We start from the raw sequence: 21,598 nt of genomic DNA, 5'->3' as shown, positions 1-21,598 counted from the left end.
GATGTGTGGAGGCCTGTGTGCACATATGCTCCTCCACATCATCCTGACCCAGGCTGAGGGCACTGTGGTTAATCATTCATGCCATGGGAGGTGGAGGGACAGAGAGATCTTATTCAGTGCTTACCTGGGTATCTACTGCTGAGTGTAACATAACAATACAGAAACAAGATCCAAACCACACTAATCCAACCAACCCCTTTTCCCTCTCTCCTTCTTCTCTCTCTCTCTAAGCTCCATTACATCACTACCATCAGCAAAAAGCCCCCAGTCTCCTTCTCCCAGCTGGCACAGTCTAGGTCTGGTTACTGATCTTTGATAAGCTGGATACGTTACAGGCTAGTCACCAACCTATTTATTGCTCAGTGTAACAATGCTGGTCAGGGGAGCACCATTGTTTTGTGCGCCAGTCTGAGCTGTCACTGCTTACGGCTTCCCTAAAATGTTATTGGGTTGATGCCCAAATGCAATTGCCCAATTTTTTGCTTTGGTGAAAACAATTATTGTTCCTATGATGGCATTCAAATGTCAGAAGTTAGAGTATTTAGGGGTAATTGTTTGCACATATATTGGAGACCTGACAGTGTCTAGGTGACAGGAAATGTGGGGAAAGAAGAATGGGGAATGACCAAGGGCAACAAAGGTCCATGAAAAGACTTGAAACAGAGACAGTGTGATTTGTGGTCAGTGCCTTAAACCCATAGACCACCAGGGTGTCCCTTAAGTCTATAACAGGCTTTCTACTTCAACTTCAACTTTAACTTTATTGGCCTTGCTGCCAGGTGAAACACAGAAACTATAAAACAGAAATGTCAATGTCATGGTGACGCAAGAGGATGAGTCATGGGATCATAGAATTTATTCTCTGGGAACCAAGTATAGCTGTATAATATAATGAGTCCGGTGGACTGACTGACCAACATTGCCCATTTCTAGAGCCACACTGCTTGGCTACAAATAAAGCTGGTCCAAAAGGAACAAAACTGCATGAATCTTTCCTTTACAACATGGAATTTAAACACATTATTATTGCCATCAACCAACTTGCTCTTACGTGTTGACCCTGGACTTTATTGTATTAGTTATTCAAATCTACTAACAATAACACATAAATTGAAATATCTATTAAATTAGAGGTTGGATATGGTATAGGAATTTTCTTGTTTTTCCAAAGAACCAATACTTTGCCTCAAAGTAGCTGCACCTTGTGGAGAGAGACGGGGTGGGTGTAATAATGTGTTTACTTCTGTAACCTGGTAACCACCATTAGAAAACACAAACACACACCCTCCAAGGTACCACAGGTGTCCATTTTCTCTGCTCTGGTAACTTAAGTGTGAGAAAAGATCAGATTTCACCCAGTTAATGGACTGATTAATCATTGGAAAGTTTTCAGCCAACTGTCTATGATGGGTGACCGGTTGAGTGTTCAACATATTTGAATTATTCACTCCAGAAAAGTTGTCAAGGTTACCTCCGCCGTTGCCCCACCTCTCCCCCGGCCCAGCAGCCCAGCAATGCTTGTCCAATCTTAACAAGCTTTGTGCTACCCACTGGGCTCTGATTCAGCACGAGACCCGGCAAATCCAATTACACAGGAGTCAGAGAGGTTGATTTTCCCATTATAGATTCCATGCTGAGAATGAGAGCTGATGATAACACTCACATCACACCACTACTGCCCCCTCTCTCTTTCTTCTCTCCTTCTTATTTTGTCTCCATTTCACTGTTTCCCTCCCTTTATTTCTCCCTCTCTTCCTATCTAATTCCTCTTTTCCCAAAGAACTTCTTTCTTCCCCGGTCCCTTTCTTTGGATCTCTCCTTCTTTCATAGTCCATTATTCTAATTTTGCAGAGCAGCGTAACGAAGCCCGGGCCCCGTCATCATTTCAGTACCAAAATGCTGGGTCAGTGAGGTTACTTCATACTGGACTACCCCCCCATATTATTTCTGTCTTGCTTAAGAGATGAGAAGAATATATAACATCTTTATCTCCCTCTTGTGATTGTGATTTTTTATTCCATCACATTTTTATATACTGTACCTTTAAATATTTAATTTAATTACATTTGATTTGACGATGTCTTTACACAATACCCATTTACACACCAGGAATAAAATAATTGTCAGCTTGGATAACCTCTCAAAGGTCAGTGCAAAATCTAAATGCACAGTAATTCAGACAACTTGACTTAGGGGTGTCTGAGTGCTATCCTTAGGGGAAAGGATGTGCCTGCTGTGACACATAAAAAAGTTACTGAGCGCTCTTTTGGAAATGAAGCTCTTTTACACTCAATCGGCTGTGAAAAAGAAGAGGACTTTTGATCCATCTTTACCCTTTAGGGGACCGTAAAGGTCTGACCTCGACTCAGACCAGAGACTTTGGTGTTGACACAGGTCACTCAGAGGTCAACTCCACTGACCTCTTCAAACCTTTAAGATATGGTTTTCTGATCCTTCAGGACAAGAAGAGTGTCTAATGGTCTGTCCAGAGAAGTCCTCTGCCGTGTAGGAGACAAAATGTTGTGATGAATGGTATGAACTGCGGGTGTGACCAATATTATCCAGTACTCTGTCAGTGCATAACACGCTGGCAGCAGCTCAACCTCTCCACTGTTTAGCTTGATGCAAACTGATGGCTGATGGTGAAAACTCAGGTTTGATGTCTGACACTCGAGACATAAATATTCAGATCCTGCATTGAAAATATTACTTCAGTAAAAGTATGCATATTCAGAAAAATGGCCCATGTGACAATAAAAAAAAGTTAGCACTAGCTATTTATTAGCACTGGAGTGTAATGATAAAATGATCAGCCAGCAGCACGTTGAGCTCATTCTTGTTAAAGGCTCAGTTGACCTAATCAAAAAAAAATAAAATCACCACTACAGATACCTTTGCCACCACAATTATAAAACCCCAATGAGAGGCCTAGAGGCCTTTGTCACAGAAAACATTTTGTCAAAGTGGGAAAAGCACAGGTGTAAATAACACAATGAATGATGCCATTTAGCTGCTTCAGTTTCAGGGTCCTGGTATTGTGCATGTTGTCACTGTCATAGTTCACTAATAGAACTGACGCATCGTTACTGTTTTTAGTTAAACTGGATACTTTTCTTAATTTGACATGAACTTGTCTGCTCCACACGTTCACCTCCACTGTCATTGCGTGAATGTAAACTGCATTGCATTTATTAGCAAAAATCTCAGAAAGTATCACTGAAAAAAAATAAAACTTTCGACATGGGAATATACTCCTTGAAATTATACTATATGTTGCTTATTTTTTGTTTGTGATTTGGGTGAACCGACCCTTTAATACAACTCCATGGAAGTGATTATACCAGTGTTGGGCTGCCCTTTGAAGTTACAACCTCTATTATAATATTGTATAGAAACATTTCTATTCCCCATTGGCTATAGGGACGTGAAGGATACACGTAAATGGTAAATGGACACCTAAATAGTGACGTCTTCCCTCTGTGAAGGTGTAACACTGAAACCTGTTGTAAGACATCTCTGACTGACTGACCACAGACAGGACAACCTGAAGCCTGACAGTCTGGACACTCTGCTGGGCCCAGGTTGGAGCTTCAGTGAGAAAGGTCTTCAGCAGGACACTGTTGTTGCACCTTAGCTAAGCATGGCTGACAGCAGCTTCCTCTGTGTGGCCAGAGGGTCACTCTGGGTGACATGTTGTTCTAGGGGGGACACTGTGTCTCTGCAGAGGAGATTAGAGGGGTGAGCTGACCTCGTTCTCAGAGGGGCTGATGTGTTTTTAGTAAACACTTGGTGCAAGACAAAAACACAGGCTAAAAACACAGGCCAACCCTTGGGCAGTGATCCCACTGTTTCCCCATTACTCCTGAAGAGGCATGAGAGAGGAGAGTTGTCCATCTGTGTTCCTGAACTGCAGGGGAGTCCTCCTGCTGTCCACTGAATGCATCACACACAGCTAGGTTGAGTTCTCAAGGCTGCCCACAGGTCACTGCCATAAACTCAATAGTCCTAAACATGTCACACCTGGCCAAAAATAAATATTTTACCATATGAAGCACCTGTGGCTCAGGAGGTAGAGCGGGTCGTCTAATCACAGGGTTGGCGATCCCCTGCTCCCCCTATCCTCATGTCGAAGTGTCCTTGGGCAAGACACTGAAGACCTGATGGTCAAGCCAGCACCTTGTATGGTAGCTCGCTGCCATCAGTGAGTGCGTGAATGAGAGGCAAATTATAAAGCACTCGGGATAACTCACCCTTTACTATCATCATTATGCTGATATTTACTAAGGCATGCACAGGCGCACGGACAGAACAATAAAAACATGTTATAATGAAACATTTGGTAATAGATGTCAGTTTTCAGAAGCTCATCATGTTGCTTTTCCACTGCATAACAACTTGTGTAATGTAGCAAGGGGAAAGCACAAGAAAACTTCACAGTTGACATAAGTAGAAATTTGCTTGCCAACATCTGAAACTGTCGCCGAAATGACCACTGACTAGACACCTCTGGAACTTCTTTCACATTTAAGGCCTAAAAGAGCAACATGATACATTTCTGCAAACTGCTATCTTGCAGGAAACGTCAGCATGATGGTAACGTAATCAAGATATTATACAACATATCCAGATAGCAGTATTTTAGAACTACAAGTGCTACTAAGGCTGCACTTGGTGATGTGTGTTATATCAGTAAAGCTCTTGTTAATGTGGATGAGGATCAACTTGTGACCACAGTTCTTCTTAACCAGTACAGTGTTCTTGTATTTTCCATATGATGTCATGCTTTTTTTAGACCTTCCCTTTAACACATTAGATTTATTATTATTAAATTACAATTTATTGCTTTATAACACAAACATGTACTAAAGAGACCATCATAAACTCAACATAAAATCAACATAAGATATCTAAAACATGTACAGATAATACAACATCTTAAAAAGTGACTGAAAGAATTAAAGTGCTGGTGTATTTATTGCTCTATTGCACTAAGATTCTGTTTTAGAGTTCAGCAGCTTGATAGAGTCTGGGATGAATGATTACTTAAGTTTGTTTGATTTACATCTTGGCAAATGGAATCTTCTCCCTGCATGGCAGAAGTTCATATTTAGGAAAGAGAGGATGTTGAGAGCAGAGCAGCATGATCTGGCTGCTCACTCCGTATAGTCTCATTACATAATTTTGACCGCACTTTCTGACTGTGCCAAGTGTAAATCACAATTACAAAGACAGCTACACCGCAGAGTCATATTAAGTTGGATATTCATTAGCAGTAAGTTTAAACATAGACTGACAATTACAATTTTATAGATGAGCATTTGTAGCAACATGACATACCTTACAGAGGTCAGACAGAGTCCAGACCAAGTCAAGACCAGTTGGTGCCATAATTAACTGGTGCATGAGCTGCAAGACACTGAACCACTACGTAATTGGTTGTGCAGTTAAGACTTATTTCATCTCATCAAATTGAACAAAACGGCACTTACAGAGGTTAACAGTAGTAATAATGCAACAGGCAATTACAACAACTCACACAGACCGGAAGATATGCAACATAATATCTGTTTAACAATTCTATAACTTCCTAACAACAAAAACCCACTAAAAGTCTCATCAAAAATAAAAGAAAATTAAATGCTAATTTGTTTTTGTTTTTTGCAGTGCTACTACATTTTTTCCCAAGAGGGCTACAACTGACAGTTATTTTGATTATTGATCAATCTTCCAATTTGTTCCCCATTAATAAATTAATTTATTACCAAATTGTGGTGGAAGAAGTACTTAATTCATTTACTCAAGACAAAGTTGCAATACAACAGTATAAAAAATACTCCATGGCAAATAGAAGTACTGAAGTATTGGCAACAAAATGTACATAAAAGTAAACGTATGACTACTGTGAATGTCATACTATTATATTATTGGATCATTATTATTGATGTATTAATATATAGGCAGCAATTTAATGTTGTCGTTCATCAAGGGAGCTAACATACTTTTGGTAGTTTAATCTGTCAGAATGGATCACATTTTATAAATATGTTTTGTACGTAAAATCTGAAAGGTAGGCTAAGTAGTGACACTAGCTATTTAATAAATGTAGTGAAGTGATAAGTACAATATTTATCTCTATATATATATATAAGTATCATAAAATGGAATTATTACAGTAAAATTAACTCAAAACTTTACCTAAGTGGGCTACAGTACTTTGTAAATGTACTTAGTTGCCTAGTTGAGAATGAACAAATCCTCACTAAGGAGATGCTGAGACTAAAAGGAATGTTTTAATTTCTGAAATTGTTTATCAAAATTGTCAAGTCTGTCAATTGAGTCATTGTGTTCAATTTATGAATTAATTTTTTAAAGGACACTTTGGCTGATATGAACCTGTGGCGTTTATCTGCAGTCATCCTGCTACTCAAATTATACCACCATCATCAACATCATCATCACCACCAACTCCTGACCTACAGTACCTCAAACAGTATGAGTACCCCTGCCATCAGTGTCTGCCCCCCACTTCCACATCACAACCCCGCGGGCTTTAGGACCTTCAGGATCGGCTCTCTGAGGATGGTCTTGTTTTTGTCCGTTACGTTCATGCATGTAATTATTGATTGTGCCTATTGTGACAGGCCGATTTACCATCTGTAGGGTCCCATGGGGCTGATACTCCTGTCACTGCAGTCTCCCTACAGACTTCAAGGAATTCCCCTGTAATTTCCGGCCGCAAATTTGAACCTCGCACGGGTTTCACGTAGAAGTCTGCCATTAAAAGTTAGCCTACCTGATTGTGTTTTTCATATCATCATTCATATCATTCAGGGAGATTCGTGTGATTCTTGACTGTCCTACTGAATTGTAAAACAGTTTAAAGTGAGATCCTATATCATTTGAAAGATCATCTAGAGATTGTTTGGTAAGTAAACAAATAACCTACAAATGAGAGCTGCTTTTCCACCTCACTCGTCCTTTTTATGCAAATGTCAGGATGAAAGCATCCTCTTAGACCTTCAGACATCACCAAATTCCTCGATATAGGCAAAGGTATAGGTTACAGTTTCTTTTTTGCTTCATGTGCAAAATAAGTTATTTGCATAGCCTACGACACAGTGACATGCTATAATGACAATCGGCAGATGGGATTGTTTCTCCTAACAATTCAGCTCGAGTGAGGAGGTGGAGACACAGTCATTTCTTATTTCTGGATGTGTGAATGTACCGTAATGCCTTAACAACCAGTTGTTGTTTTTTTCTGAAGTGGACCTGCTCTCTAGAAGGAGTGCGAGCCTTTGCCGCCTCCTGCTGCAGCTCACCCGGCCCCCTGCCCTCTCTACGCGCCTCCCCGGCACTTTTTCCCACTGCTGAGAGGAGCAGGACGCGGCCACAGCGGCGGGAAGCAAATTATCTGCAAACACTTCCCGAAAGTTCACACTCACACACACAGATGCCACCACAAGTAGCGACTCACGCCGTCTTAGACCTGATCGAGGGAGCTTCCTGGGAATAACCTGACAGGAGGATATAGTGGAGCAAAGCGGATGTTTTACGTTCATTCTTCCTTTTTTGATCAAGTCAGGTGCTTTTTCCCCCCGGTGGCTTTTATTACGCTTAATCTGGTATTATTTTAAAAATACTCTAAAATACTAGATTTTTTTTTGCCTTACTAGTCTAAATAGCCTCAACAGGATTTAGGCCTGAACTCGTGTGACCTATTTTGTGTTTTATTGAGACGTAGGCTACCTGCATGTCACTGGAGGAACCAGCGCAAAGGCAGACAGAAAATGTTCTTTAAATATGTAATATCTCTTTAACAATCATCAGTAAAAGGACTAAATGTCTGAGTGGAGTATGGCCTGACTTTTACTGCTACAAACTTCATACGTTTGGCTGCTGCTGGTGTCAGCGCAGGAGCGTACTGTGACACCAAATCCACCGAAAATACAGAAAAATAAAATCTCCACATCGTTACTCCTGCACTTGTTGTGGGAAGTGTGGTCGGGACTGGAAACAGGCACTGCATTAACAGCAGCTGTCAAACTCATGGGATCCTCCTGCCGCCCGGCCGATTGGGAGCTCTGTTGAAGTCTCCACTGCGCATGTCAGAGCGCTGGACAGCTCCAGAGAGGGAAATTTAAAAACGGTTTTTGGAGAATCAAGTGCAACATAGTGAAATACAGTACAGGGGCTCGAGACCGGCTCACACATTCTTCAAATCTCATCAAAAACAGGTATTTTTTTTATGATTTCTCTCTTTCAGCATCATAGTGTTTGTCGGATTGTTATTTTATGAGAACACAGACATTTTACTCATTTTTAACTATAATTTCTGTGTAGGCATGCTAAATGATAAGCCATTTAAACCTCGGCTGAGTTCATGTAACCAAACTGTTGTGTAAACATTTGGACTGAATGCTTATTGAATACAAGCTTTCTTATTCTATTTATAAACATGTACCTATTTCTTATGAATAAGAACAGGTTAAGGGGAACAAAAAGCATTCAAACCGTGAAATGGGCTCCAGCTACAACAAAGGCATACTGATGCCAAATAGACAATGTATTCACTACTATTCATTCAGTTTTGAAATTTGTTTATAGTTGTGTTAAATTTTGATTGCACCTTAAATTTGAGTTTTAAATGTTTGCTTTTCATGCAGCAATTTTATATTTTTTAGAAATAGCACATGTTCCACAATGTTTATTTACTAAAGAAGAACAATATTTGAAGCAATTTTTAAATACTGTAATACTTCCTTCTGCATGGTTTGGTCTTTTCAGTTTGAATACTCACTGGGGCATAACATCAAATGTGTTCATTTGATTTATTTTGATTGCAGCGGTACCACACATCCCAGGAAATGATAGAAGGTGGAATTACATCCAGGATGTCAGGAATAATTGAGAATGCTGGGCATCATCCGTCTCCACAAGATTACAGGTAAGCCTACGACTTCAGATTTACACCATGTTCAGCTATATTAGGACAAAAAGTTACAGAATCTTCTAGCATGAAACAACATATTATTTTGTGTAGCATGTTGTCAAAAAACAGGATCAAATCTGAGGTGCCTCAATAGATAAAAGGCAGATTTTGTATTAATCAAACCCTTTAAGGTGTTTCCCAAAGGGTCATGGAACAAATTGTCTTAACCCCACTATGTTTCATCTAAAGGTGGATGGACAGCTCTTTTTGTGCATGGGGGGTTTCGTGAAAAAAGAGAGAGAGAAAAAAAAATCCTGAAGAATAAATGATTTTCATTCTGAATGGATCTGTCAGAAACCATCAGCTCTGTTTACACTCCCGCTGTCGGCACACGGAGAGCCTGAGCCTCTTGGCCTGCCGGCTCAGGGGGAGACTGGGCTCTCTGGGTCACCAGTATGCACAAGTGGCTCCCAATTAGACAAGGAGGGAAGAGGAGAGGGAAGGCGGGAGGAGGAGGTGCAATATTTAGTGTAGTTGAACCTCTGGGAAGGCTCGATGATACATGGAGACACCAGCTCAACATGTTTTGCATCAGTGAACAATATCTATGCTGCTGGTAGAGAGAGAGGAGGGGAGGTGGGAATACTCCCCCATGTGTCATCTATTCTAGTTTCTATCAGAGTGTGCTAATTGCGACCTTGAATAGATTTGTGAAGCAAAAGTGTAAAAGACTGGCGATGGCAAATATTGTCAATAGTTCTAATTTACTTTGAGTGCACCTGCTTTTGCACTTTCAAAACCTTTGGACCTTTGGACCTTTTATTCACCAATGCTTTTTACGCTTGAACAATATTTCTTCATTTAGTCAGAGGTGAAAAAAAGCAGAAGAAAAGAATGAGAGTCTCACAAAAGGTACAGAGATATTGTGATACCTTACCTTAAACTTCACAATGCCATGTGCTTCAAAAAGGGCGATCATAAACAATCATTTACAGGTACATGCAAGGTGTTTGAGAACGTGTGCGGCTGATTCCTGGCTGCGCTGATGTCACTTATTCAGCCAGCAGACACAGAGCCCTGACCTCAGACTACACTGGCACTCCCTCTGGCCCGAGGCTCTGTTGATTTCCCCATTTAGGGAGGACAGGGGTGATGGTGGGGGTGGGTTGGGGGCAGCAGTGAGGATAGAGACTGGAAAGGGACAGGGAAGCAGATGGCATCCTATTTGTCCCTCTTATGTGAGGGCTGTCATTCCAACAGATTAATGCAAGGGCCAGGGTGAAGAAAAGAAATGACAGAGACAATCAAGGAAGGGTCTGGAGAAGACAATGGAGCCACGTGCCACTGGGCAGATTTGTCGTTTGGAACACAATAGGTGATCATTTTTCAATAGACAAGGCCAACTGTTGCAGGCAACATGTGCTGCTGTCCCATGTTTCAAACGATCTCATGCGTTGTTTACTTATGATTCAGCCAATGGTTAAGGCGAGACCATGGTCACCTGACACGTTTGATTTTTTTTATTAGGAGATTTGGGGTGTGTGTGTGTATGTGGGGGGGTTGTGCTCCTACACTGTCTACAGACACACAAAGTAACTGAATAGTATGTGTTGTCATAGCGACCCCAATTACGAAACCCTTGCACATTAAGTGTGTGAGCGCACAGAGAAGACTGGAGAGGATTCAAGAGGATTCCTCTCTTTTCTTTCTTTCTCTTCCAGGCTCCCTACATAAAAGACGTAATGACTGAAAGCTGATTGGTGCTGGCAGTGCACTGGTTAAACAGAAAGCCTACATTTATTCCACTTTCTAGCACAACATTTATAAAATCAAGAGGTTAGAAATATATTTAATGTGAACTTTTCTATTTTTTTAATTCTTAAATTGCTATTATGAACTTATTTTATTTTTCAAATTTGTATTTAGAATCAGCAAATAAGCAAACACGTATAAACTGTAGAAGAAACAAAGATCACTCCTAGAAAATCTCAAAAGCTGATTTATTCTGAAGGGAAAGCTTGTTTAACTCCCACATTGTTGATTAAAACTGTCACTGCTAATAACACTTGTAGTTAATCTTCTTATGGTAAATCCTGAATGGCATAGCTAATACACGGCTTTCATCTCCGTTTCCTCGCATTCAGAATCATTACAGTGGTTCTGACTTTGACGGACAAAATGTTCTATCAAGTGTTTAGATTCAAATTCCACTTGCCGTCTATGTGTGTCTGAGCCGACAGCCGTGTTAACCCCCCTCTTCAAAACCTCCCCCCACCCTCTTCTTCTCTTGAAGGCTTCTGACCACGGACCCCTCCCAGCTGAGGGAGGAGGACCTCCCTGGGGACCTGCAGTCTCTGTCATGGCTCACCTCTGTGGATGTGCCCCGACTACAGCAGATGGCTGATGGCCGAGGCCACAGTAACGGGCCCTCCCAGGGCAGCTTGTTGGAGCAACAGACAGGTGAGGTGACAGGGAGGGGACAGTGCGACATTCAAAAAACGGATCATTTCTCTGATTGGATAAATCAGGGCCAGCTGGGTACTTTTGGATTTCTGTCCTCTGCAGATATAAGACCTTTATCCTGAAAGATAAAGACCAATGAATATACAAGACAGGGTCAGTTAATCTCAGAGATTCATCCATTAGGACAGTGTTGGTGGGATTCACTGAGGTTTGAGAGATGAGATTTTGCTCACTTTATTATTGTCATAAACAGATCAAAGTGCAAACAACAATCAGCTATACAAAAACCCACCAAGAGCTTAAGTGTTCAAACACAATGATATGGTAACTTACAAGACTTTATATTGAAGAGTTTAATTTCCTACCACTTTCAACTCTCTGGTTTCTTTGCAGAAGAATGAAAGTCTGTAAGCGGTTGTAAGTAGCCATATCATTCTGAGCACTGCAGGCGAGGAGAGAAATAGATCTGATAAAGTTTTTCGGTGAACTTTCCTTTAATCTAATAACAGTCTGGCTGCTCCTTCTCACAGCTCAGCTGAACAACATGACGATGACAGCGGGTCAAGGCTCCATGCTTCACCTCCAAAGCAACATGCAGCACAGCCCTCTGGGAATCAGCATCATCAACACGCACAGTGGAAGCGTGAGTTTTAACAGCATTGCAAGAAAAATAGTTTTATGATGCCTATAGGGTTGATTGTCAAATATACCTGTGTCTGTTTCGCAGATGTCTCCGTTCTCCATGAATGGGTTGCCCTCTCCGGGATACCAGTGCCCTACCTCAGTCTACCAGCCTGCACCCCAGCAGGTGTACTCTCTAACCCAAACTGGACAACAGGTACCAAACTTTAAGCTAATAAAGAGCCTGATTGATCAACAGTTAAATGGTCCTTTCACTATATTTCTTTTTTCCCCCCTTCTATACTGACAGTGTAATGCTCAGAGGCTTTAATGATGTAGGCCATTAAACAATGACCTCTTTGCTAATAGTGTAATATGTGTGTATTATTATTAAATCTCCATTATTGGGGCTGTGCTTATTACTGAGCCTGTACTGTTGTTGGTGGTTTTCTTCAGCTTTTTGTGTGAATTGCCTACATGGCTACATACCTACACCTCTGTGTTCAGTGCTACTTGATAAAAACAAAAACATAAAACTGTGAAAATGATAACGTTCCTCATCATTCTCCATCTGTTCTTGTAGTGTTCAACCGGTGGGCTTTACAGCAATGTCTCTTTCAACAACCAAAGTCTATTCACACAACCTCGCCTGGCTCCACAAGAACAGGAGCTGCAACCCAAGTCTTTCCCCAAGCCAATCTATTCCTACAGGTAAGACCTCACTTATTTAGCCAATAATGAAAAATAATATCCACCAAATCTCCCAAACTTTCTTTAGTGTATTTCATATTATCTGCTTTGAATAACTTGAATAATTTTAATGGTGTGTTTTTTTGTTTTTTGTTTTTTAGCTGTTTGATTGCCATGGCTCTGAAAAACAGCAAAACTGGCAGCCTCCCAGTCAGTGAGATCTATAGCTTTATGAAGGAACACTTTCCTTATTTCAAGGTATGACACTCTTAATATTAAAGAAAGGGGCTAAATGAAAGGGTGCATGTAACGAATGTCACTGATTATGCGCCGCCTCTCTCTCTGCAGACTGCCCCTGATGGATGGAAGAATTCAGTCAGACACAACCTGTCCTTAAACAAATGCTTTGAGAAAGTGGAGAACAAGATGAGCAGCTCATCCCGTAAGGGCTGTCTATGGGCGCTGAACCCTGCCAAAATTGACAAGATGGAGGAAGAGATGCAGAAGTGGAAACGCAAGGACCTCCCAGCCATCCGCCGCAGCATGGCTAACCCTGGTCAGTAATGTATTTTGTTAAATGTAAAAGGTCTTCTGCCGAACCAGATTATGAGTCACCAAAAACTGACAGTGTTAGTCTGATAATAAGTCTTTCCCCCGCAGACGAGTTGGACAAATTGATCACAGACCGCCCGGAGAACTGCAGACGTAAGGCTTTAGAGGCCGGCATGACCCGGCTGCCCAGCTGTCCAACTGGCCTCCAGATGCCCATCACAGCCCAGATGCAGCCTCAACCTATAGTCACGCTTTCCCTGCCCTGCTTACCCATGCACCAGCACCACCAGCTTCAGGCCCAGCTCCAGGCTCAGGCCCGCCTGGGCCCCATGTCCCCTGCCCCGGCCCAGACACCTCCCCTTCACGCGGTCCCTGACCTTTCCCACAGTCCACTCACCCAGCAACCGAGCCAGCCGCCAGACGATTTCTACAGTGTGCATAGTGATACACACACAGAGGTGGATGCACTGGACCCTAGCATCATGGACTTTGCCCTTCAAGGTAAATAAATTTTTAAGGGACATTTTTTTTGTTTGCTAGTTAATTTAAGTTTTGTTGCATCAGTACACTAACCTCTCTATCTATCTGCTTAGGTAATCTGTGGGAGGAAATGAAGGACGACAGCTTTAACCTGGATGCCTTGGGTACCTTCAGTAACTCACCTCTCCGACTATCAGACTGTGACTTGGGAACAGCCAACCTCCCTCCTGTCTCCACTGGAGCAAACCTGCCGCTGTCAGATGTGCAAGTGACAGGCCTTTACACCTCCTACACCTCCCAGGATCCCTTGTCTTCCCAGTACATGGTCACACCAGCCAACAGCAAGCCTATTGCGCTGTTATAAAGCAGGTGTTCTGTCACCCTGATTTATTCTTTGGATATCTGTGGACTCCACCTGAAGAAGAGGTTTGAGGTCAAAGTCTGAATTCTGGTTTCATGTGTGCTACTGAAAGTACAAATCACACTGCTTTCCTGCAGTCAGCTGGGAACTACTTGGAGAAGGATGTTTTAAAATCATTTCACACAAAGGCCACAAGAAAACTGCTCATTAAGAACTAAAACTGCTGATAAATAAAGAGGTGGCGGTGTGAAAATGTAAGAAATAAAATATCTAGCTTTGCCAAGCAAAGACTCAAAAGCCTGTACCAGTTCAAAGACTCTATGTGGAGATGTACGTGTAAGTTAGCATCCGGCAGTTTTTCTACTGTTCACTCTGCGTTTTAAAGCCCTATCATATTGTAGCTCCCCCATCTCTTGTCTGTTGTATTGTGTTAGATATTATTGATGTGATGTTTTATTTATATTTATAAAAGGCAGCTGGAGAAGGTGATGACTCTATCAATCTTTTGCTGTATATATTTGAATGTTTCAAACTGCTATTGCCACAGAAAAGCTTTCTTTCGACTGTATTTACCCACTTCTCTCCAAAATGCCGATGTGTGCCAACACTTTGAGTAATCCGGATTTTTACACATTATTCTTTTACACACTGTGATTAACGTGTCTCAAAGTCAGATGTAAATTATGTTCATTAACTTGATCATAATGAATCGAATGGGTAAATAAAAGACGTTTCTTTTGCCAAAAACATATCTCAATGACATTTATTAACAAACAGTCCTTTGTAGAACACAAGATCCAGGAAAGTGTTTATATACATTCAAATTAAATGTCATGGCTGATATTCTGATCAGAGGTAAGGCGAATGAAGCAGCAGTTGGGGGACCACTTTGATGACTGTTGTCCACCTTTTGTGAAACTCAATATCATAGATATACCAACAAAAACAAAAGCAAAGTATTACATACGCTGTCACAGTCTCTCCTACCATTCATAACATTGTCTTAGCACAAAAAAACACTACAGCCTACGTACACATCAGACTTAAAATAACAGTGAAAAGATGGACTGCACTCATGCAAACAGCTTATTAGAATAAAAACTCATCTGCTTCTTAATTTGCATTTCTGCATGACAATACTGGTATAAAAATCCATATCTATATTTAGCCAAAGCAGAAATTACACAGAATGGATAGACTTCCCCATTTTCTGGCTTAGAAATTAGCCGAATTAGATCAAAATTGATAAAGAATTGACTAGTTGCTCAAGCTACATTCAAAGATGAACACTTTTCTTTATTTAACACCTTTAAGTGAATATGATAACGAGCACCAAAATATTAAGTCTCCCACTTTACGCTTCAACCTTGTGTACTGTAACTCTGGCCTCAATGGACTGCACAGAGCCAGCAAAAAAAACACTGACACACCTTTGTGTACAAATACAGCCAAGTGAAATGTGCGTTACAATCATAGTTTGTGAACCAGAAAGTTCCTGGACTGGGAAGCTGAAATGACTGCTTACCTCCCAATTGTAAAAGACAAACTCTGCCTGTCAGTCAGTAGTGGACCGGATAATGACATCCCACCAAAGACGCCATACAACAGCAATGTTAACAACAGACCAGTGTAGTGGTTTTGTGATCACTGAGGAATAAGTCACTTTGTGCATGTGTGCATTATTGCAAAGAATTGCCCATTTAGCTTTAAATTGTGCACCTACAATTAATAATAGTAATAATATTTTTTCAACTAGAACAGAGCTTTTGTTCTTATTAATAACACAACCTGATAAAGCTCATGAGCTTAACTGGTGCTGGTGCTGTCCATAGTGGCGAGCAGATGCGAGAGCTTAGCCCTCTGGGACGGAGTAATATTCTGGCTCATGTGGATGATGCAGTCCATGGTTACGTCAGGGTTGGCCTGCACCAGGCTGGAACACAAGCAGAAAATTATAACACAAACATGCTGCAATAAATTATTTTAAGTGGTGAAAATGCAGAGAGAGAGAAATTGGCCTAAGCTGGTCTGCAGCATATTCTGTCATTTCTGTATATCGGAAACTCACCTGTGGTTGCACACCATCATCATGACTCCATCAATTTTAACATTACCCTGACAGGCCCAGCATGCATTTCAGTGAGGTTTCACTTATAGGATCCTCTCAACTGCTTAGAATATAAGGAAACCTTTGATTCATTTGCACTAAATACGTTAAGATGAAGATATACGATCAGAGTAGCGTTGAATTCTTTAGGCCATTTTAGCTAAACATGACCAAACTCATTGTGGCTCTTTTGACTAGTACTCAGGTTTATGTCTACAATGTAGCTCTGTAACATAAAAGCTAATAATCCACAGCTAAAATCCATTTAAGATTGATTAAAATGTGACACATGGATTTTTGTCACCGATAAGATTATGGCAATGAAAATAAGCATTATCCCAAAATGTGTACCTGCGGATGTGTTTCAAAGTGTTTTCTTTTTTTAGGTACTTGATGTTCTCTTGGATGGCGGATCGAGTACCATCCTCCTTGGACAAATGCTTCTCCAGCCACTCAACTACTGCTTGGTTGTTATCCCAGAGGTAGGCCTGGAAGAGCACACAGAAGCACCTTTAAATCTCTGATCAGTTTTAACAATGAAGTGCTCAAAAGCAACCACATAATATGTGGACCAGAGGCAAAAACTGAAACAGGATCGCATGTACAGTTGTACATGCAACAAATATTATCTTTACCATATCTTACATTCTGTAACTGTTGATAATGTTCACAGTAATTAACAGGGGTAAAAGAAAATAGCCTCACTTTACAAGTATAATATCACACACCCATTGTCCCATGCCCTTAAAATTAAAAAACAAATGTACTTTTTGCCAACATTTGACATTTATTCACAATGTTTACACTGCATTTAGAGTATTAGCAGAGACCATCTTCTCTGACTGTCGTGACAAACCTTGACTGTTCCTTCTGTTTCAACAAACCAGCGCCGTAGCATGGAGTGCATGTGTCCGTCACTGAGGTCTTTGTTGGCCTGCAGAATCTCACACTTCACCACCTGCTCCAATAGGAGGCGACGCAAGCGCCAGTAGAAGAAGGTCCGCACATTCTTCCAATCCAAAATATCCTGTTGGGAGTATCAAAGGGAACAGATAAATGCATAAATCGCCCCTAAATACAAGTTTATGATCTACACCCAATGTTACGCACATATTGACAGTCAAAGCAGAAGACTGTTCATTAAGGGCTCACTCACAGTGATGACGCCCTTCTCCTGCATCCTGCCTGGTGTGTCATGGAGATCTACAAACTGCACTGCCACCTGGTGGTAGATGGGCAATAGGAATTCCTCCCTTGCTTTGAGCTTACACTCCAGCTCTCGGCACTGTTTGTCAGATAGCTCTGGGGAAGCTGATGAAAACAAAAGTGCTCTGAGTGACTCGAAGACTCGTCAGCAAGGTTATGAACACCCTAGCTGTGTTACAATTTAAAGGAAAATAATTGCCAGTGATTGTGTGAGAAAGAAATAACATTTACCAAGCTGCTCAGCGAGACTAGCATAGACTGAATCTAGTCTCCTCATCGTCTTCAGCAGGTCTTTCCTCCTGAATTTGATCTCCACTGTACCCTCAGCCTCCAGCACACCACCTCTTACCATAGAAAGCACAGCAACAGGGAGACAACCGAAAGGACAGAAACTGGTTATTCTCTCTCACACACACACACACACACACACACACACCTGTTGCCTAGGCCGAGAACATCATAAAGTAACTAATAGAAAACATGATTGTTTCATGTACCTGCTCTCCCTGTCTGCATAGAGCTCCATACACAGAGGGTTGATGGTGGGGTCTATCACTACCCATGAGCCTCCTCTCAGCTCAGCGTGTGGTGGGATGTACACCAGCACTGGCTGGCGGAAACTACGCAGGGCGTCAACGATATAGGCCCCAAACTTCAGTACCTGGTCATACATATCTGAGAGCGAAAACATAATTTTTAATTTAATAACAAAAGCTCTTGCATGTAACGCAGTCTCTCTGCAAAGTTTAGTATTCGTCCTATACCCTTCATTCCACCAGAGAAGCCTCTCCAGTTGGCAAACACCATGAGAGGCAGATGTTCAAGGTTGAAGTCACAGATTGCCTGAGCTGTTTTAAACGCAGAGTCTGGAAACCACACCTGGCCAGCCTGCTGTAGAACCTGACATGAACACCGGGGGAGATGAGCTGAGCTGAAATACTGTGATATAATGTGTTCTAATCACAAACGTGGTGGTGAGAATTACTCACTTTAGATTCTGAATCCAGGTTGGCTGGGTCTGCCGGGACTGTGAACTCAACTGTGCGTGTTTCGACAGCAATGACACCAAGGGGAATTCCTCCTAAACTGTTTTCATTCAACAGAGTTATTAATCGATTTCCGTAATTACCTCTGTAAGTTTTAAATAAAAAACCACAATATTTTATATGTACAAACATTACCGTGCTCTGCCTACTACCACTGTCTGAGCCCAAGACTCCATGATCTCCATGAAAGAGCCGTGGTCAAAGAATCCACTTTGCCAGGCACCTCTCACCGCTAATGACACAAAGGCAGAAAAAAGAAAATGAAGCAGAGTGATTACATCTTGTTTAGATGTTTAAATGACATCTTGACACTCACTGGGGTGAGGTCTCCCAGCCAGCATCCAGCGGGGATCATAAGGTGCTTTTGTGGGAGTATATTCTATCTCTCTATCCACTGGATCTAGAGTTGCTATAACAGGAACAGGGGAGTGATTATTCTGTGAAGAGAAGAGGAACTACAGTTAGTGATCTAAAGGGTTCAGTTACTTTTATAGCACTAAAAGTCACACAATATGAATTTTTACACATTCAGCCAAACCTTTGGCATATAGGAGAGCCACTGGAGTATGGTGAAGACGCCCTCAAAGTCATCAGGCACAGTGCTGTGTGTGACTCCATTATTGTGCATGATCTGGACCCCTCCCAGCTGGTTGTTGGAAGTGTAGACCTCTGTACCCAAAACCTGCACAGAAACAGGAACTTCAATGACCACAGTCAGAGCATTTGTCCACAAATGTGCCCACAAAATGAGCAGGTTCTCATCTGCCCGCAACATTTCTTTTCAAACTGAAGTATAAAAGTTGCTTCTGACCATTTTAACCTGAAGACATCAGTATCCATTAAGGCCAAAAAGATGTACAGAACACAGAATAAAATAATCTCTCTTTTGATTGACTTTGTCTTCAGCATATTTTGCCAGTTATTCTCCCAATTTGCCTAATTGCTTTTTGTTTGTCTTCATTACTGCACATAATTGCTCCAAACCAACCCACAGATGATGACATACACAACAGATGGCATGCATTGCTTAATATCCGTAAAAGCCAAACAAACCAGGTCTAACATAACAGATGTGTTTATTTTAAGGACTTTAATAAATATTGTCTATTCATCAATAACAGTGATATTGGTTAAACCAACAAACCTTGTTAAGAGCACCCGCTCCAGTCAGGATAATGTGAGAGTTTTCCACCTGAATCACTCTCTGTCCCAAACGGACCAGATAGGCTCCAATTCCAATAGCGCGACATGTCACCTGCAAGAGCAGAAAAAGTGTCTCACATCCCAGAGGTTCACATGGTGTTCTGGTTCTGCTCAGAGAAATCAGATCCACATACTCACCATACTAATTGTAACGATCTCCTCATAGGCCTGAGAGGATTCTCCAGCAATGGTGCCAGAACCTCGCAGGTTCTCTACCCCAAGACCATCGTCCTTCCCAATGATGTCAGTGATGATGTACCTGTAACAGAGAGGCATAGTGAAAAATCAAATCTCTATTATCCCACAGACACAAGTTATGGGTGTCAAATATTTTAACTAAATTTGCTACATTATCAGAACAGACAACCAAATATCTGCTGTACCTGGACTCTCCACCTTCCTCTACATGGTGACAGTGAACAGCATTGGTGGAGCTGATAAGTGTGTAGTCCTGAGGTGTCAGGTATAGGTACTTGAAACCCTATAGAGAAATGGAAATAACTTTTAATAAGAAATATCAAACAGCACGCACATATTGCTACAGTTCCCTGTGGTCATCCAAATATCAGGAGAAGCATGTTTTAGAGGTCACCTTGTAGGGGTCAGCGGGGTCAATCCAGGCCACCTGGAACATGTGTTTGATCTCTTCAGCGAGGCCGATTCGTGCTCCACTGTTGGCTGCGATGTAAATACGGGGGAGGCCCTCAGCCCGAGCCAACTCAGACGCCCTGAGGAACAGCTCATCCTCTTGAGGACCAAATGAGCCGATCATGTGAGTGATGTCATTACTGATGACAATGATTTCTCTGCCCTCTGGGTACTCTGGGGTCTTCATCTTCATCCTGAAGGCAACCATTCCCACCTGATGAAGAATGGTTACAGTAGTTACCAGAATCATCACACTGGTATATCATGAACTGACATAAATGCTCTAAAAAGCGTCCTACATCATTGTCTCCAGGCAGGCGGTTCATCTGCACGAGTCGACCTTGAGGGTCCAGAACCAGCTCGGTGCACATCAGTACGTCTTTGGGTTGTTTTTCACCTCGACCCCACATTTTAAACAGTGCCTACAGGAAGATTTTCAGTATGTGTCAGATACCTTTATTTTAAAAAGGAACCTAATTCTGTGAGTTAGCAGTACCTGTCTGAACATCTCTGGGAAGTCATAGACATATGTAGTCCCCAAAGTTTGAGCCTGGAAGCGCTTGGCCTGCAGCAGGTCTTTGGTCACATACGGAGTATTGATCAGCATGCCATGCAGAGGACCCTGTTTATCTCCATATGACTGGAACATGATCTAAAAAGACACAGACATTGAGGTGAATTAGTGATAAAACAACCAGACAGAACAAATCTCCTGCCACATACCACATCTTTTGGATCACATGTAATTGCAAAAATTGCTTGAAAGAGGGTGCCTCAGTCCACTGTCCACACCTGTCTGGAACATGGGTCAGTAACCTCTTTGTACAGGCTGATGTCCAAGTAATAGCCAGACTCATTTGTGATAAACAGGCGGATAGGAACGGCATTTCCAGTTGGTGTCAGACGGATATTGATCTTCAGCTCAGCCTGCAGGACGCGCAGCTTCCAAAGACGGCTGCCGTAGCGCATCACCATGGAGCGAACAGACTCCTCTATCTGGGGGAGCCAAGAAATAGACAAAAGACCAATGAGAAATCTAATATAATCCAGTACTATGGTAGCATATATGTGCTGGACACTGACTTTAGAGGGGTCCATAATGACGGTGGGTACGAAGTTAAGGAAGATGTGGTTGCAGTCTGTGCGGACACTGGTGTTACTGAAGGCCACCTCCAACTCATCCATGGCCTCTAACAGAAGACGTTCTCCCTCATTTTGGAGGTATTCAAAGGAGGCTTCCTGGTTGGGTATAAACAGAGTTTTTATTTCACCAAAATAACATTACCACT

The 21,598-nt window shown here is 41.8% G+C and overlaps 2 protein-coding genes across 10 annotated transcripts in view; one reads left to right on the top strand and one right to left on the bottom strand.

The window, feature by feature from the left end:
• Positions 1-8,852: 8,852 nt before the first annotated feature.
• foxn4 (forkhead box N4) lies at positions 8,853-14,772 on the top strand. The gene is made up of 9 exons (XM_038704622.1): positions 8,853-8,947; positions 11,226-11,392; positions 11,926-12,038; positions 12,123-12,233; positions 12,600-12,727; positions 12,868-12,964; positions 13,055-13,262; positions 13,367-13,759; positions 13,852-14,772. Exons 1-9 carry the CDS (start codon positions 8,868-8,870, stop codon positions 14,100-14,102), a joined length of 1,548 nt encoding a protein of 515 aa, XP_038560550.1. The 5' UTR covers positions 8,853-8,867; the 3' UTR covers positions 14,103-14,772.
• A 74-nt stretch (positions 14,773-14,846) lies between these two features.
• The window catches only part of acacb (acetyl-CoA carboxylase beta), a 33,878-nt gene continuing 27,126 nt past the window's right edge, over positions 14,847-21,598 (bottom strand). For 6 of the 9 annotated variants that reach the window (XM_038704615.1, XM_038704613.1, XM_038704616.1 and 3 more), the window contains 18 exons: positions 21,102-21,548; positions 20,806-20,961; positions 20,609-20,731; positions 20,254-20,523; positions 20,045-20,142; positions 19,800-19,920; positions 19,603-19,713; positions 18,997-19,140; positions 18,775-18,895; positions 18,594-18,690; positions 18,402-18,498; positions 18,177-18,312; positions 17,910-18,087; positions 17,644-17,756; positions 17,363-17,517; positions 17,063-17,233; positions 16,558-16,694; positions 14,847-16,032 (listed from right to left, as the gene is read on the bottom strand). In XM_038704615.1, the coding sequence (XP_038560543.1) occupies positions 15,906-16,032; positions 16,558-16,694; positions 17,063-17,233; positions 17,363-17,517; positions 17,644-17,756; positions 17,910-18,087; positions 18,177-18,312; positions 18,402-18,498; positions 18,594-18,690; positions 18,775-18,895; positions 18,997-19,140; positions 19,603-19,713; positions 19,800-19,920; positions 20,045-20,142; positions 20,254-20,523; positions 20,609-20,731; positions 20,806-20,961; positions 21,102-21,548 (2,802 nt within the window). In that variant the 3' untranslated portion in view covers positions 14,847-15,905. Of the gene's footprint in view, positions 16,033-16,557; positions 16,695-17,062; positions 17,234-17,362; positions 17,518-17,643; positions 17,757-17,909; positions 18,088-18,176; positions 18,313-18,401; positions 18,499-18,593; positions 18,691-18,774; positions 18,896-18,996; positions 19,141-19,602; positions 19,714-19,799; positions 19,921-20,044; positions 20,143-20,253; positions 20,524-20,608; positions 20,732-20,805; positions 20,962-21,101; positions 21,549-21,598 lie in introns of those variants that run through there. The other 3 variants (XM_038704617.1, XM_038704618.1, XR_005442550.1) reach the window with 3 other exon arrangements.

This window comes from Micropterus salmoides, unplaced genomic scaffold (genome assembly GCF_014851395.1).
Source record: "Micropterus salmoides isolate LMB-PRFRI ecotype aquatic unplaced genomic scaffold, ASM1485139v1 Ms_hic_scaffold_7, whole genome shotgun sequence".
Taxonomy (NCBI): Eukaryota; Metazoa; Chordata; class Actinopteri; order Centrarchiformes; family Centrarchidae; genus Micropterus; species Micropterus salmoides.
The sequence above is the reverse complement of the archived record's forward strand: the minus strand, read 5'-3'. Positions and strand labels throughout refer to the sequence as shown.